This window comes from Narcine bancroftii, chromosome 1 (assembly GCF_036971445.1).
Source record: "Narcine bancroftii isolate sNarBan1 chromosome 1, sNarBan1.hap1, whole genome shotgun sequence".
NCBI classification, from domain to species: Eukaryota; Metazoa; Chordata; class Chondrichthyes; order Torpediniformes; family Narcinidae; genus Narcine; species Narcine bancroftii.
In genome coordinates, this window is record NC_091469.1 from 123,900,147 (window position 1) to 123,915,948 (window position 15,802).

Consider the following 15,802-nt stretch of genomic DNA (forward strand, 5'->3'; position numbering starts at 1 on the left):
AAACACAATGCAAATTCTCTATGCAAAGTTAATGACACAAGAGCATGATCAACTCGGATTTTTTTTTAAAGAAGCTATAACGTTGGGTGGGCAGGTCGAAATGAGACAGGCTCCTCCTTTATTTTTTTTAAATCTAATGTTTCAGATGAACAATGCGAGAAACGATTTGGTTATTTGAAAGATGGAATTGTATTGACCGCGGTACTGGTGTCCACACCAACGCCCGTATCAATGTGTTCAGATGATTTTAGTTCACATTCCAAACAAAGTGGGGGGGGGGGGGGGGGGGGATCATTAAGTCGCGGCAAAGCAGATCCATCAAATTTCGCACAAAAACAAGAGGCGGTCGATGTGATTCAGCAACTCCAGTCCTAGGCCTCAGGCTCCAGTTCCAACAAAGGACGAGCCGCGACACTCTGCCAGCCCGGTGCCCAACCCTTCTGCCCGTCAAGACGCAGAGGCCCTTACCGCTTCACCACTCCGGTTTTGATTTTGATCTGGCGCGTTCTGGGATCCGCCATGCTTGTGTTCCGAGAGAAAGCAGCCTCAAAACGTGACGGGAAACCCCGCGTCTCGCATTCAACTGTCGCCCCCTAGCAACCCGAGGAAAAGGTCACGCATGCGCACAACCGCCCCCCTCCTCGGGCCGCGGCGGCCCGGATTCGGTCGCCCAGCAACTGGGAGGCTGCAGAGAGGTGGTCCTTTCGTTTAATTTTGTCGACGTTCTTTTATTTCGTTCTCTCCTTTGTTTATTTATCGACTACTTTCCTGCGCAGTCCCCCCCGAGTCCGAGGTGCCGTGGAGACAGGCACGTTACAGATGTTGGAGCCTGAAGCTAAACTCACTCTTGTGGGAGGAACTCGGGCCGGTGGAAGTAGGATCAGTGGAAGAAAAGGAATGGTCGGCTTTTTCCAGGTCGAATGTGCAGTGGAAGGTTTCGGCTCCAAACGCCACTATTTTTGATAACGCGTTTATTGCCATTGACGCTGTACAATGCACAGAAATTAAGTTTTTGCAGGATGGTTTGGGAAGTGGATGGGCTTTCTTGAAGCAGGCCTTAAGGCCTCTCATGGTAGGCTGATCCCTGGTGATATAATGCTGTAGATTTCGAATTGGCTGGCCTCAAGAAGACCCAGGGTAGTGATGGAAGGATGTTATTTCAATGGTGATTCACAGGGATTGATGTTGGGCTGCCACTTGTGACTTGGATGAAAATTGAAATGAGTGGGTTAGTCAGTTTGCAGATGACCCAAAGATTGCTGGAGTGGTGAACCGTGCAAGTGGAGTCTCAGGCATTGTTGCTTTGGAACATCGAATGTAAGGAGAAGCAGGAATCGAGGGGTGCAAGTTCATGGCCATTCAAGAAGATGGGATAGTAAAGAAGACCTTCATTAAATATAAAAATAAATATGGATAAAACTTTTTGGTTAGGATACATTTGGAGTATTTGGTGGAATTCTGGTTGCCCCATTTTGGGGGAAAATGTGGAGACTTGGGAATGAGTACAGAGGAGATTTACCAAGAAGTTGCCTGGGTAAGAGGCTATCTTCTCTGGAGATTGCACAAACTTGGGTTGTTTTTTCTGGATCATCCGAGGCTGAAAGGAGACCTGATAGGAGCTTGTACAATTATTAGAAGCATTAATTGGGTAGACAGTCACATGTCCTTAAAGAGTCAATATTTTTCTCCTGGTAAAAATATTGAATATTAGAGGATGTGTTTAAGGTGATTGATAGAGGTGGGGGGAAGAAAAATATGGAAATTTAAAGGAGATATGCATGGCAAGTTTTGTTTTATACAGAAAATGGTGCCTGGAATGGGCAACTATGGATAATTGTTGAAGCAAATGATATAGAAGCATTTAAGAAATTTCAAGGGAGACACATGCAGAGAATAGAGAGAAATATGTCATATGCCAGCAGCAAAATTTACATTTAATTTGGCATCATGGTCAGACCAGGTATAATGGGAAAAGGGCCCATTCCTGTGCTGTGCAGTTCTGGGTTCTATTACAATTTATACACATTTGTCTTGTTGGAAAGATTGTCAGGTTCAGTGGTTCACAGAGAGACAAGTGTTACATGCAACTTTTTATTAACACACAGGAAACAAACAAGAGAATGTTCAATAATACACAATTGCTAATTCTCTTAAGCGACAATATAGACATTGACCTTGGACATCAGTTGGACTCCAACAATGGTAAATCAATATTCAACCCCACTCACACACTATAAACAGGGACTGTGGCCCTGTAAACGGGGAGTGTGGCTCTGATGCAAGTATTAATCTGTCGCAATACTACAGCTCAGCTTCAGTGTAGTGTACACCTTAACTGCGACCCTTCCAGTGATGTCCACAGTAGCAAATTTGCATGGAATGATGTCCGGGGCTTGGACAACAAGGCAGAGAGAGATAAATTGCTGTGCATTGGTGCGATTATACAGTGCTAATCTGTATTTCTAGCTAATAATGACCCTACATGATTTAAAGTAGCCAACGGCAAGGTGTGCACTAATGGGTGGCCAGAGTCCAACCTTGATTGACAGGTGATGTGACTTTTGAAAAAGTTCCAGATGGGGAGGACACATGACCACCCACAATACACACATTCCAGGCAGCCATGGAGGCCACGTTTTTTCCACCACAACATTCCACCTGTCGGAGGCCGCATCACTCTATAATCTCTATCACAACAATCAATAACTCTATGTACATGTTACAATTATTTAAAAAAGGAAATAGAAAAAGAACAAAAAGATGAATTTTAAAAAATCCAATCTAGTGGATCAATAAGTAGATAAGTGCCTTCCATATGCTGGACAAGGCACATAATCAAATTTAATGACAAGACCTCACCAACTTCCCCCACACACCACCCCCAACTAAATAAGGTTGCTGTGTTTCCAACGGAGCAGAGTCCTGTGGGAGCTGCTCCCCAGAGTCAGAGGGGAGGGTAAAATGATCACTGACTCTTGTACCTGGTTTCTCCAGCTTGGCTGGCAAACGTGAGCACCCTTACCACCAACATCTGTGAATTGCTAGAGCCCTCTCTTGGCTTGTGTATCCCACTCCTTGACCTCACGCTTGGGCACTCCCTAAGCACAGTGTCCAGATGGCCTTCACCATGCTATCCCATGGTGAGGTGGGGGCAGGCCAGCAGACGTATATCCAGGATGTACCCAGGGCGCCCTATTTTCCTGGGCTGTCGTCTGACACCAGGATGACATTCCTGCTCATGTTCTATTTCACCAGGTGTCACAAGTGCCTGTGTTGAATCCTGTAATGATAGCCAGGAGGAGGTGGGACTGAAAATTAGTCAATTTGTGATTTTAAATAAAAGCTCCTGAACCCCCGACTCCATGGGCTGGGGTGACACTGTCATTGTCAAGTGAAACAAAATATATGCAGGATTTCTTTTTAAGTATTTGATCTGTGACACTACTTATAAACTGAAAATTTGAAGCCGTGAACTGCAACTACATTCCCTGAGTGTGCTTAATGACATTATTACTACTGGTCATGATGATTAAAAATTAAAACACAAAAAGTCCATTACAAAATCTTCACCCGGAATGTGCATAACAAAAATGTGATCGAATGTCCAATGTTGAGGTTTATGTTTCCATGGCAACAGCTTCTGCCTGTCTTGCTGAAAGTTCTCTGCATAATAAGTGACTAGTGTTTCTTGCTGATGAAACAAGCTGGTGTGGTGGCTGAAATCAGTGATGGGATCACAGCAGTCTGTTTTGATGATCATTTCGTAGACCCTCAATTCGAGAAGAGGAACAGCTTGAAGGGTAGTCTTCTCCTGTGGTGGGGGGGGGGAGGGTAAGGAAGAGGGGTGGGTATATTTGGAGAGCTCCAAAGATAGATTAGTCAGGGGCTGTTGTGTTGAGTAGAGTATCAGGTTTGGTGAGTTCACAGAGAGAAGAGTCTGCCACAAGTGTTACAATCACAAGTATCTTTTATTAACACATGGGAAACAAACATGGGAGAACGTTAGGGTGACATCGCTGAACTTGCCTTCAGCTCTGAAAACTTGAGCAGGAGTTCTCCACTCTGGGTATTCCGTTCCCTCCAGATGGTAATGGCTTTTTGGACTGCCATCCCAGTTGTCAGTCCCAAGAGGAGCAAGACCACCGCTCTATGGTCGGGGTGTGTGGCAGCGACTAAATAGCCCACCAAGGTACCTATCACCTTTGTACTCCCTGGGAGGTGGTGTTCGTGTGCGTCCCCCGAGATATCCATGATCAATGCCCACTCCCTAACAATCCGCATCCCCACGCCAACGGTGTGCCATTGCAGCTGGCTCTGTTGGCCCCATTCTGTGAGGGCAGGGAACCTGGCCCGGACCGCAATCACCACCAGTTCTCACAATGTGGTGCCATCATCGACCCCTTCTGGTGGCAACCACAAGGCATTGTCAGTCGTCTGCTGGTCAGACAGATCGCCCAGGGCACTCACTTCCCAATAGAGAAAGGAATTGGGAGCTCCCCCACCCCCCATCTTCCAACTGAAGCAGTGGCATGGCAAAGTTTGCCTGGCCGTCGGTGATATCAGTCCCGTCGCCTTGTTAGCCCCTTAGCAGTATAGTCCTGGCATTCCATTTTCTCACAATGACCACCTACTTGCCCACCCAAGGACCCTCCATTTTTGGCTCCCTCCCCACTTTGGAGAGTCAGCAGGGTGCCCTTGTGGCAGATCAGGGACTGCATGGTCGCTAGACAGGCTTGTGAAGGTTCGAGCATGCAGGGAGGAAGAGCATGTTGTGGGATTCAGTTTCCTCAGGGTTATCACCATCCATCTATCCATACCCATCCCGCCACCGTGTGTCGATCCCCTCTCCCTGTGGGACATGGCTCGGATTTTTCGTGAGTCAAGCTGCAAGCCAGACCAGCAAGTTGCTTGCAGATGCTGCCTGCTGTGTTTCAATCAGTTTGGAAGCTGCCTCCATGATTTTAATTTGGGCAATCTGTACTGCCTCTTGCAGTTCACAATAGCATGTTGCAGGGATTCTATCTCTCTATCTTTCTGAGCACCCTGATTACTTAACTCAGACGTGATACCCCACTGGTGCCTAAGCAGTAACCATAGAGCTTTCCCCACAACTCCCCCCAGCCTCAGGAAACCCCAGTAACTCCCAGGTGGGAGATCATATGGTGCCCTATCTTCTCTCTGAGGGGGTCCAACCTGTCGACCCAATTGACAGGCATGGTGTGGCTTGCCAGCCAGGCCACCAAGCAGCTGAAACCCTGACGATCATCAGTCCACCCAAGGATTTTATAATCTGACCCTGGGGTCCCTTCCCTAACTGTGGGTTGTATCCGTTTGCCACCAGTGGTGAGGAGGTATACAATCACACGTGCACCTTCCAGGATGTCCACACACACACTTATTAGTACAATCTTCCACATTGTTAAGACTCAATGTATGTTCAGTCGTAACTCCTTGAACCCTGCTTGCAGTTCCAATTGTGTTGAGAAGAGTATGAGGTTCAGTGGGTTCACAGTCTGATCACAAGTGTTACAATCACATGTAACTTTTATAAACACATGGGAAACAACCAGAAGTTCTTGGGCATGATAAATTTTTATCACCGTTTCATTCCGGCGGCCGCTGACATTCTTCTACCACTGTTTCAGCTCCTCACCACAAAGCGCAAGGAAGTTACTTGGACCACAGAGGCAGATCTTGCGTTCACAACTGCCAAAGACACTCTGGCCAATGCAGCGATGCTCGCACATTCTAATCCCACTGCCGCCCTGGCACTCACCACTGACGCCTCAGCTACAGTTGAGGGAGCAGTTCTTGAACAGTCCATCAATAGCCATTTCCAACCCCTGGCTTTCTTTAGCCGCCACCTACAGGCATCGGAAATGAAATGGAGCACATTTGATCAAGAGCTGTTGGGGTTGTACCTGGCCACACGACACTTCTGATATGTTTTGAAGGGCTGCTATTTCATCACTTTCACGGATCTTAAGCCACTCACTTTTGCCTTTGGCAAAATATTGGACCCGTGGTCGGCCAGGCAGTAACACCACTTGTACATTTCTGAATTCACAACGGATGTGTATCATGTCTCAGGGAAAAACAGTCTGATTGCTGACATGCTATCCAGACCGACAGTGCATCATATCCAGGGTGGCGTAGATATCTCTGATTTGGCCAGTGCACAGGCCATGGTTCCTGATGTTCAGGCATACAGCACTGCTGTTAAGAACCTGGACATGCAACAAGTGGCACCACAACTAGGCGGACCAACTCTGCTTTGTGACGTGTCTTTGGGGTACCCCAAGCCGGTAGTTCCAGTGTCTTGGAGACAACGTCTTTTTGACAAAGTCCACAACTTGTCTCATTCCTCCATCAGAGCAACCGTCAAGCTCATGGCAACTAAATACATACAGTGGGCCCGGACGTGTACCCCCTACCAAAACTTACAAAATTCAGCGGCACACCAAGGCACCTCTCCAACCTTTCCCAGCGGTACGCTGGTGTTTTGAACAGTGCATACAGACCTGGTTGGACCATTGCCAGTGCCTCAGAACATGAGGTACATCCTCCCAGTCATAGATCAATTCATACGCTGGCCAGAGATCATCCCATTGCCATCCAGCTACACTGAGACATGCACCAAAGCATTTATTGCCAATTGGATCTTGAGATTCAGAGTTCCCACACACATCACTTCAGTGCAATTCACCTCTGCGTTATGAACTGCCCTTGCACAGTTTTGTTGCACACAATTGCATCACACTACAGCGTACCACCTGCAGTCCAAAGGTCTTGTGGAACGTTTCCACCGGCAGCTCAAGACCGCACTCAAAGCCCAACTCACTGGGCCTAGTTGGATAAATGAGCTGCCATGGGTTCTGCTGGGACTACAGCACATATAGTTCATGGATATATGGCTCACCTTCAATTCTCCGGTCTCTGCCCTTAAACCCAAAGGTTTCTACCTACATCGCAGCGTCTTTGGATAAAGGAAGAGGATCTTGTACCTCCCTTTGTTACACTAATCAGAGACTGATTCTCCACCACAAAATGACTGCACTATTAATAACTCGCTATTTTTGTACTAGGATAACTGAATATTATTATCTATCTTTGGTTTTGTATTTGTCTCTTTTTAATTCAATTAAGTAGACTTATTATAGTTGATTTTTGTTTGTATAGATTTTCTTTACAAGGTACCAGTTCAGCTCCAACAACTAAGAATTTTGGTGTTTTTGTATGTTATACAAGGTATATAATAATAAACTTATATCATTCTCATCACTTCTAAAAGCAGGAGCAAGGTAAAATCAATGACTGGAAGAGGGAAGGCAATGGGAAAGGAGCGCATGATTCCTGAAATTGACAAAATAGAACTTGAGCACCCAGAAGAGGGGTAGAAAGCAGAAGATTGAATATCAGAGTTAAGAGAGTGGTCAACATGCATGCATCAACTCATAGGGTACATTATTAAAATTAAAGAACTTAATTGGGATGGGCAAAGGAGGAGGAAAATAAAACAAACAGTATTAGGCTAAAAAAAAAGAATGAGGAGAGGAGAGAAGGTGAAACTGAATTGCAGTGAAAGAAGTGAAATGGAGGCTCTGATGGAGAGAATAAAGAAGAAAATCAATGACATTGAGGCTGTTGTGCATTGTACTATACTTTTTCCACTCTTCATGCCATGCCTGCATGGACTCAAAGTACACAATAGTCATCATGTTCGGTGTAGACATCATGAGCTGAAGGCCCTCTTCTATGTTCTAAAGTTCCTTCTTAGCTTTGAGAAGTGAAAATATTTTGTTTCAAGCTGGCTCTTGAATCCAGCCTACTTGGTAGGATTGCATCTTTCCCACCTTGGTGTTGAAGTTGCCCAGGAGGATCAATTTATCTTATTTTCCAAAGCAGGCTGAGGTTAAAAAGGGACAGTTGTTGACAGTGCATTGAAAACATAGAAGATGGGAATGTCACTTCATTAGGGGAAGAATTTTAAGTTTTCGGAGCACACAAAGTTGAACTCGAAAGGTAAAATCAGTGTCTCTGAGGGCAATGTCAGAAGATCATTCAAGAGGGTGAACCCTTGCAAGGCATCAGGCCCTGACAGCAAACCTGGCGGGGTACTGAGAATCTGCACCAACCAACTAGCTGGAGTGTTTGCGGACATTTTCAGTCTCTCATTCCGGCAGTCAATGGTTCCCGCCTGCTTCAAAAGGCCATCAATCATCTCGGTACCAAGAAGAGTAGTGTGAGCTACTTCAATGACTACCACCCAATAGCACTAACTTCCACTGTGATGAAATGCTGTGAGAGGCTGGTCATGGCCAGAATTAACGGGTACTTAAGTAAAGATCTGGACCCACTGCAAATTTTTCTATCGTCACAATTGCTCCACAGCAGATGCAATATTTCTGGCTCTCCACTCAGCTCTGGATCACCTCGAAAACAGCTACTCTTCCTCGACTACAGCTTGGACTTCAATACCATTAAGCTCTCAGTGCTGCTCAAGAAGCTACATACTCTAGGCCTCTGTACCCCTCTCTACAACTGGATCCTTGACTTTCTCATTGAAAGACCACAGTCAGTACAAATTGGAAATAACGTCTTCTCCCCACTGGTTATCAACACAGGCGCATCCCCAAGGATGCGTGCTTAGCCCATGCTCTTCTCATTATACACCCATGATCAAGCACAATTCCAGTGCTATCTAGAAGTTCACCAATGACACCACAGTTGTCGGCAGAATCACAAATGGCAATGAGGAAGCATGCAGGAGGGTGATAGATTAGCTCATTGAATGGTGTAATGACAACAACCTTGTACTTAAGGTTAGCAAAACCAAGGAGATGATTGTGGACTTCAGGAGGAAGTCAGGGGAACATGACCCAGTCCTCATCAAGGGCTTAGTAGTGGAGAGGGCCAAGAACTTCAAATTCCTGAGTGTCCACATCTCTGAGGATCCATCCTGGAACTTCCATGTCAATGAAATCACAAAGAAGGCTCACCAACGGCTATACTTTGTGAGATGTCTAAGGAGATTTGGTATGTCACTGAAGACTCGTAAACTTCTACAGGTGTACCTTGGAGAGCATTCTGGCTGGTTGCATCACTGCCAGGTATGGAGGTGCCAACTCTCAGGACAAGAATAAACTCTAGAGGGTTGTTAACTCGGCCTGCAACATCACAAACACCAAACTTCACTCTATCGAGGATATTTACATGAAATGGTGTCTTAAAAAAGAAACCTCTATCCTCAAAGACCCTCACCACCCAGGACATGCCCCCTTCGCTCTGCTACCATCAGGACAAAAGGTACAGGAGCCTAAAGACAAGTGCTCAACGGCACAAGGACAGCTTCTTTCCGCTGCCATCAGATTCTGGAATAATCAATGAACCAAAGACACTGCCTTACTTTTCATGCACTGTTATTTTTATTTTTTATAGTAATTGTCATAAGATGGTTATATGATTGTGAATAATCTGAATGTTTGCACTGTGATGCTGCCACAAAACACCGAACTTCATGACTTCCTGACAAATTCTGAATCTCGTTCTGAAGGAGAGTGGAACCAGAATATCAATTTAACTGAATTTGTTGGGGGTAACAGGGGCTGAGTTCAATTGGCAATATAGAGAAAACTGAATACTAGTATAAACTAGGAAATCTGAAGTAGAGAAAATGATGGTAAAATTAGAGAAACTGAATCAATTGTGGTGGAATTACTTAAAGAGTGGATGTGACTTGAAAGTGACAATAGACAATAGGAGCTGGAGTAGGCCATTTGGCCCGTCGGGCCAGCACCGCCATTTTAGATCATGGCTGATCATTACCATCAGTACCCCTTTCCAGCCTTATCCCCATAACCCTTAACTCCGTTACCCACAAGAGTCTTATCTAACTCTCTTTTGAACATAGTCAGCGAATCCGCCTCTACCACCCTCTGTGGCAGAGCAATCCACAGATTCACACTTCTCTGGGTAAAAAAATGCTTTCTCATCTCCGTCCTAAAGGGCCTACCCTGTACCCTTAAACTATGCCCTCTAGTCCTCGTCTCCCCCATCACTGGGAACAAGTAATCAGACTTCACCTTGTCTATCCCCCTGATGATTTTGTATACCTCAATCATGTCCCCCCTCATCCTTCTAAACTCCAATGGATACAAGTCCAGTTTTTCTAGCCTTGCTGCATATGACAACCCTGCCATCCCTGGAACTAACCTTGTAAATCTGCGCTGCTTTAGAATAGACAATAGTTTGAATGATTTATTGAAAATCTAAATGCTATTTTGACTTTGGTTGCACTTAAGCCAATAATTATTTTAGGAGAAGAATTTTCCAATCTAATTGGAATAGCCCAGCATATAATACAACAGATACATTAAATAAAGTGAAAGTAAGGAGTGAAGCTTTTGCTGTTCAACAGATTTCAGTGCATTTTAATGTAGGTTCATGACCTGATACTTTTTTTAGAGGATGGAGGTGAGGGTGGGGGAAAGACCCTTCAACTAAGGGAATGCCAATAAACTGATGACACTCTTTATTTTGACATCCAGGGTCCCCTATTTAAGAATGGAGGCATATATATTTGTAACATTTTTCACATCTATGGTTTCTGCTAAAGTACTCTTCAGCCAACAAAGTATACGTTTTTGTGTCATTGTTGACGTGTTTTTATTAATTGATATGGAAATTTTCTTTATTTGTTGCATTGATATTCTTGGGCAAATGTTCATTATCACAACTATTTTCCACTATTTTAGTAAAAGGGTATATACTTTAGATAAATAATTTTACAAAACTATTAGAAGAAAACAATCTGAGTGGCCTCTCTTGATTGCCTGCTTCAATTTCATCAGAATAGCTATGGAAACATCTAACAAACAACAGCAATTCATACCATTATGCACAGGTTTACTCAGATGGGAATCCCTAGGGAAATTCTGTAAAGTGCAAAGTTAGTTATTTGTTAACCTACATTTATTGTTGAAATCAATACACTCTCCAGTTGAAGCTCATGGTACTTTGCTCTAGGGCAATAGATACTTAATATATTAATGATTTATTCGTGACTATCTACCTAGAAGAAGGGTGTGTTTGTGGTGGCTCACCACTAGGCAGGCGAACCGACCCCACTTGTAAGCCATGCGGCGGGGCAGCCGGCCAAAATGGTGTCATTGGGAGTGTTCCCTTCTGTGTGTTCATTCAGGAGCAGTGTAGCTGCCTCTACAGTTGGTGACCCAAACTGGTTCAAACGTCTTCGAACCCATCATGAGCGAGCCTGGGATCAGTGCTATAGCCGTGAAACTGCCTGAATTCTGGGTTCAGGAGCCGGAGACCTGGTTCGGCCATGCAGAGGCTCAGTTTCACCTCCGCCAGATTTTGACTGACATGACCAAATTCTACCATGTGGTCACTGCCCTGGATCAGGCCATCGCCAGACACATGCTGCATCTCGTTCAGCACCTACCCACCGAAGACAAATACAAGACCATCAAGCGAGTGCTTACTGGATCCCTTGGACGATCCAGACACCAGCATGCCGCTCGGATGCTGCACCTCAATGCCCTGGGGGACAGGTCCCCGATGGAGCTAATGGACGCGCTCATGGGTGAGCACACCAACTGCCCACTCTTCGAGCACATTTTCCTCGACCATATGGCTCGGGGACATCCAGCCGCTGCTGGTCCAGGAGAGCTTCACCGACCTGAGGAAGGTCACCCAGAAGGCCCAAGAGCTATGGCTCGCATGATTCTCAGAGGACTCAGCAGTTAAGCAGGTCACGACCACGCTAAGCCCGCCCCTAGCATTGCAGTAGAGCATCCAGCCCCTGCAGGGGCCCCCAAGAGCATAACCAAGACACCAGCATCCGCTCCAGGCCTCTGCTTTTACCACCAGCGCTGGGGAGCCAAGGCTCGGAAGTGTCGTCAGCCCTGCTCGATCCAGGGAAACAACCAGGCCTGCCGCTGTTAATAGCTGCGGTGGCTGGCCAAGGACACAGCCTCCTCTACCTGTGGGGCTCAGTCAGTGGCCAGTGGTTCTCGTTGACACTGGAGCCCAGATCAGCATCATTCCGGCCACGGCCGTCGAGTCTAGGAACCAACCTCATGGACCTCCCCTCCGTGCGGCCAACACAACAGAAATCCAGATGTATGGAGACAAGACAGTCCACTTCCAGATCGGCCAATGAAATTTCGCGTGGAGGTTCACCGTCTCAACCCTCCCGACTGCCATCCTGGATGCAGACTTCCTCCTCGTACACAGGCTTCTGGTGGACATTCGAGGTAGATGGCTGGTGGACGCCCGTAGATTCCAGGCCATTCGCCTCGACACTTCCCGCTCGGAGCAACTGCAGATGGCCATGATCAGCGTGCCCAGAGACAAGTTCCAGTGAATCCTGGACGAGTTCCTGACATTCCTCAAGCCACAGTTCTCTGCTGCCTTGCCGCGCCATGGGGTGTTCCACCACATCCCCACCCAGGGCCCACTGGTTCACGCCAAGGCACGCCGGCTCCCGCCTGACAAACTCCAGGTGGAGAAGGAGGAGTTTTCGTACTTGTTGGAACTGGGGATCATTCGACGGTCCGACAGCCCATGGGCCTCGCCGCTCCACCTGGTCCCAAAAGCCTCCAGTGGCTGGCATCCCTGCGGAGACTATCGACAACTCAACGAGGCAACAGTTCCTGTCCGTTATCCCATCCCTCACATCCAAGACTTTACGGCCAACCTGCACAGTGCGAGGGTTTTCTCCAAGGTTGACCTGGTGCGCGGATATCACCAGATCCCGGTGCACCCTGAGGACATACCCAAGATGGCCATCATCACCCCTTTTGGCTTGTTTGAATTCTTGCGCAAGCCATTCGTGCTCAAGAACGCCACTCAGACCTTCCAGTGCCTCGTGGACTCTATGGGCAGGGACTTGGATTTTGTCTTTATTTATTTGGATGATATCCTCGTCGCCAGCAAGGACCAGGCGCACACAAGGCCCACTTACGTGCCCTTTTCTCCCGGCTGGCCGATTTAGGCCTTACCATTAACCCAGCCAAGTGCCAGTTCGGGAAAGAGTCCATGCAGTTCCTGGGCCATACCATCACGGCCGAAGGAGCCACGCCCACCGCCGCAAAGGTTGCCGCTATCAGGGAGTTACCACACCTGGACAGCCTCAAGGGACTGCAGGAGTTCGCGGGTATGGTCAACTTTTACAACCGCTTCATCCCGGGAGCTATTTGCCCTCATCACAGCCAAGCACAAAATGCTCGCTTGGAACTCAGAAGCTTGCACCGCATTCGAGGCCACCAAGGACGCCCTCGCGAAGGCCACCATACTTGCCCACCCGCACACTGACCTGCATATGGCATTCTCCGTCGATGTCTTTGCCACAGCCATCAGTGCAGTTTTGGAGCAGCAGGTGATTGGACATTGGAAGCCGCTGGCATTCTTCAGCCACCTGCTCCGCCCGATGGAATGCAATTATAGTGCCTTTGACCGCAGGTTACTGGGCATGTACCTGGCAGTGCGGCAATTCTGCTATTTTTTGGAGGGGAGGACTTTTACCATCTTCACCAACCACAAACCCCTTACCCAGGTGCTCGCGATGGCAAAGGATTCCTGGTCAGCCCACCAGCAGCGTCACCTCTCCTTCGTGTCAGAGTTTACCACTGACATTCGGCACAAGGTGAGGAAGGACAATGTGGTCGCCGATGCACTCTTGCGACCGGCCATCTGCACGCAAACGTCCGGCCGTGACTTCGACCAGCTAGCCTGGGACCAGAAGTCTGATGAGGAGACGAGGGCCTTCAAGACCGCCATCATGGACCTGCGGTTCTGAGACCTCCTGACTCCGAGCAGTAAAGGCACCATCCTGTGCGATATCTCCATGGGCACCGCACGATCTGTGGTTCCCCAGCAGTGGTGCAGGCAGGTCTTCCGCCACATCCATGACCTTTCACATCAGTCCATCAGGTCCATGGTCCAGATGGTGGCAGAACGGTTCGTATGGCATGGGCTGTGGAAGCAGATCACGGGCTGGGCCAGAACCTGCTCCCATTGCCACACCAAGGCGCCTGTACAGGAGTTCGAACATATCCGGAAACGGTTCAGCCACATTCACGTGGACATTGTCGGGCCCTTACCTGTTTCCCAGGGCAACCATTACCTGTTTACGATGGTGGACCGCAACACTCGCTAGCCTGAGGCGATCCCCATGCCAGACGCCTCCACCGACTCCTGCTCCCGAGAACTGTTGCATGGTTGGGTCGCCCGGTTCGGCGTCCAGGGTTACCTCACCAGCGATCGGGGTGCCCAGTTCACATCTGCGCTCTGGGCACAGCTCGCCAACAGGTTGGGGATCCAGCTACACCGCACCATGGCCTACCACCTGCAGGCCAATGGACTGGTTGAACGTCTGCACCGCCACCTTAAGTCGGCACTCATGGCCTGCCTCACCGATCCAGACTGGGTGGACTAACTGCCTTGGGTGCTCCTGGGCATCCGCTCCACTCCCAAGGAAGATCTGCAGGCATCATCTGCTGAACTGGTCTACGGGGCACCAATGGTGAGTTCGTCAACATACCTCACAATCCCCAGCGGTCACCGCACAAACTACTTCCTCACCTCAGGGCACGCTTGGACTCATTCAAACCCCCACTGCCGCCCAGGCATGGCACCCGCCCGTCACACGGAGTACGTTTTCGTTCGGCGGGGCTCGACCACGGCACCTCTGCAGCGACTGTACGAGGGCCCGTGCAGGGTTGTACAGCATTCCAGCTCCATGTTCACTCTGGACATTGGTGGCAGGCCAGAGCTGTTTACCATGGCCAGGCTGAAGCCAGCGCACCTCGATCCCACTGACCCCGTGGTCGTAGCCCAGCCCAAGAAGCGAGGCCACCCGGTGAAATAGGACATTGGCACCAGTTCTGGGAGGGGCTGTGTGGCGGCTCACCACTAGGCAGGCGGGTGAACCGGGCCCCCTTGTAAGCCACGCGGCGGGGCATCTGGCCAAAACGGCGCTGTATTCCCTTCCTCCCAGCACGGGACTCAGAAGCCCCGTGCTGGGGGACCACGTGACGCCCGGGTGACGTCAGCGCTCTCCAGTGCGGTTCTCAGCCAGTTCCAGGCTGGGAGTATAAGTACAGCCCAGCAGCCTACAATAAACTAGTCTGCTCACTGAGCTCAACCCGTCTGGTTGTGTGTGTTGTTGCAGGAGCAGAGTAGCCGCCGCTACATGTTTTCATTTGTTTTCACTTTGATGTTGCTTCATAAGTATGAACATGTATATCATTTATGTCTTTATAAATTAATATAAAAGTGATGTGTATAAATGTTGATGTCATATTTATCATTATTTTGATGATTCTAATGAAGAATAAATTAGGTTGGTGAACTGAAGGTAACATCTCAGCATTCCTGGTTCAGTGGCTGCTGTACCTACTGGAAATTATTTCAGCAGAAATGGAAGTAGCAAGTGTAGATATTCTTAGATCTATTTATAAATTCAAAAGGGAAGGCCCCATATAAAGTGGGAACCCATATTAAGCCAGCCAATATCATTGCTCCATTGTTTTTCCAAATATTTTTTAATGATTTTTCAGTCTCGAACTCAAACAGCTATCAACATTATCAGTATCAATGTTAACATTGACAACAATTTACAATTGTTCATTTTATACATCCCTGCAGAGTTCAAACTCATTTTATCTCCCTTCCTCCCCAGCCCCCATATTCAACACTAGACATTTCAGGAATCACAGTTGCATAGGACATTAAAGACATTCACAGCAAAGGAACAAAACATGTCAGGATTTTGTGGGTT

At 47.8% G+C, this 15,802-nt stretch overlaps 1 protein-coding gene and 1 long non-coding RNA gene across 4 annotated transcripts in view; one reads left to right on the forward strand and one right to left on the reverse strand.

Moving 5' to 3' along the window:
- tbca (tubulin cofactor a) overlaps nt 1-621 on the reverse strand; it is a 136,225-nt gene extending 135,604 nt beyond the window's left edge. Inside the window, exon 1 of one of the 3 annotated variants that reach the window (XM_069938114.1) lies at nt 469-621. In XM_069938114.1, the coding sequence (XP_069794215.1) occupies nt 469-521 (53 nt within the window). In that variant the 5' untranslated portion in view covers nt 522-621. The remainder of the gene's footprint in view (nt 1-468) is intronic. The other 2 variants (XM_069938149.1, XM_069938123.1) reach the window with 2 other exon arrangements.
- On the forward strand, nt 609-15,311 carry LOC138763647 (uncharacterized). Its single transcript, XR_011357698.1, has 2 exons — nt 609-2,202; nt 5,646-15,311. It is a non-coding gene; the product is annotated as an uncharacterized lncRNA (long non-coding RNA).
- Nucleotides 15,312-15,802: the final 491 nt, after the last annotated feature.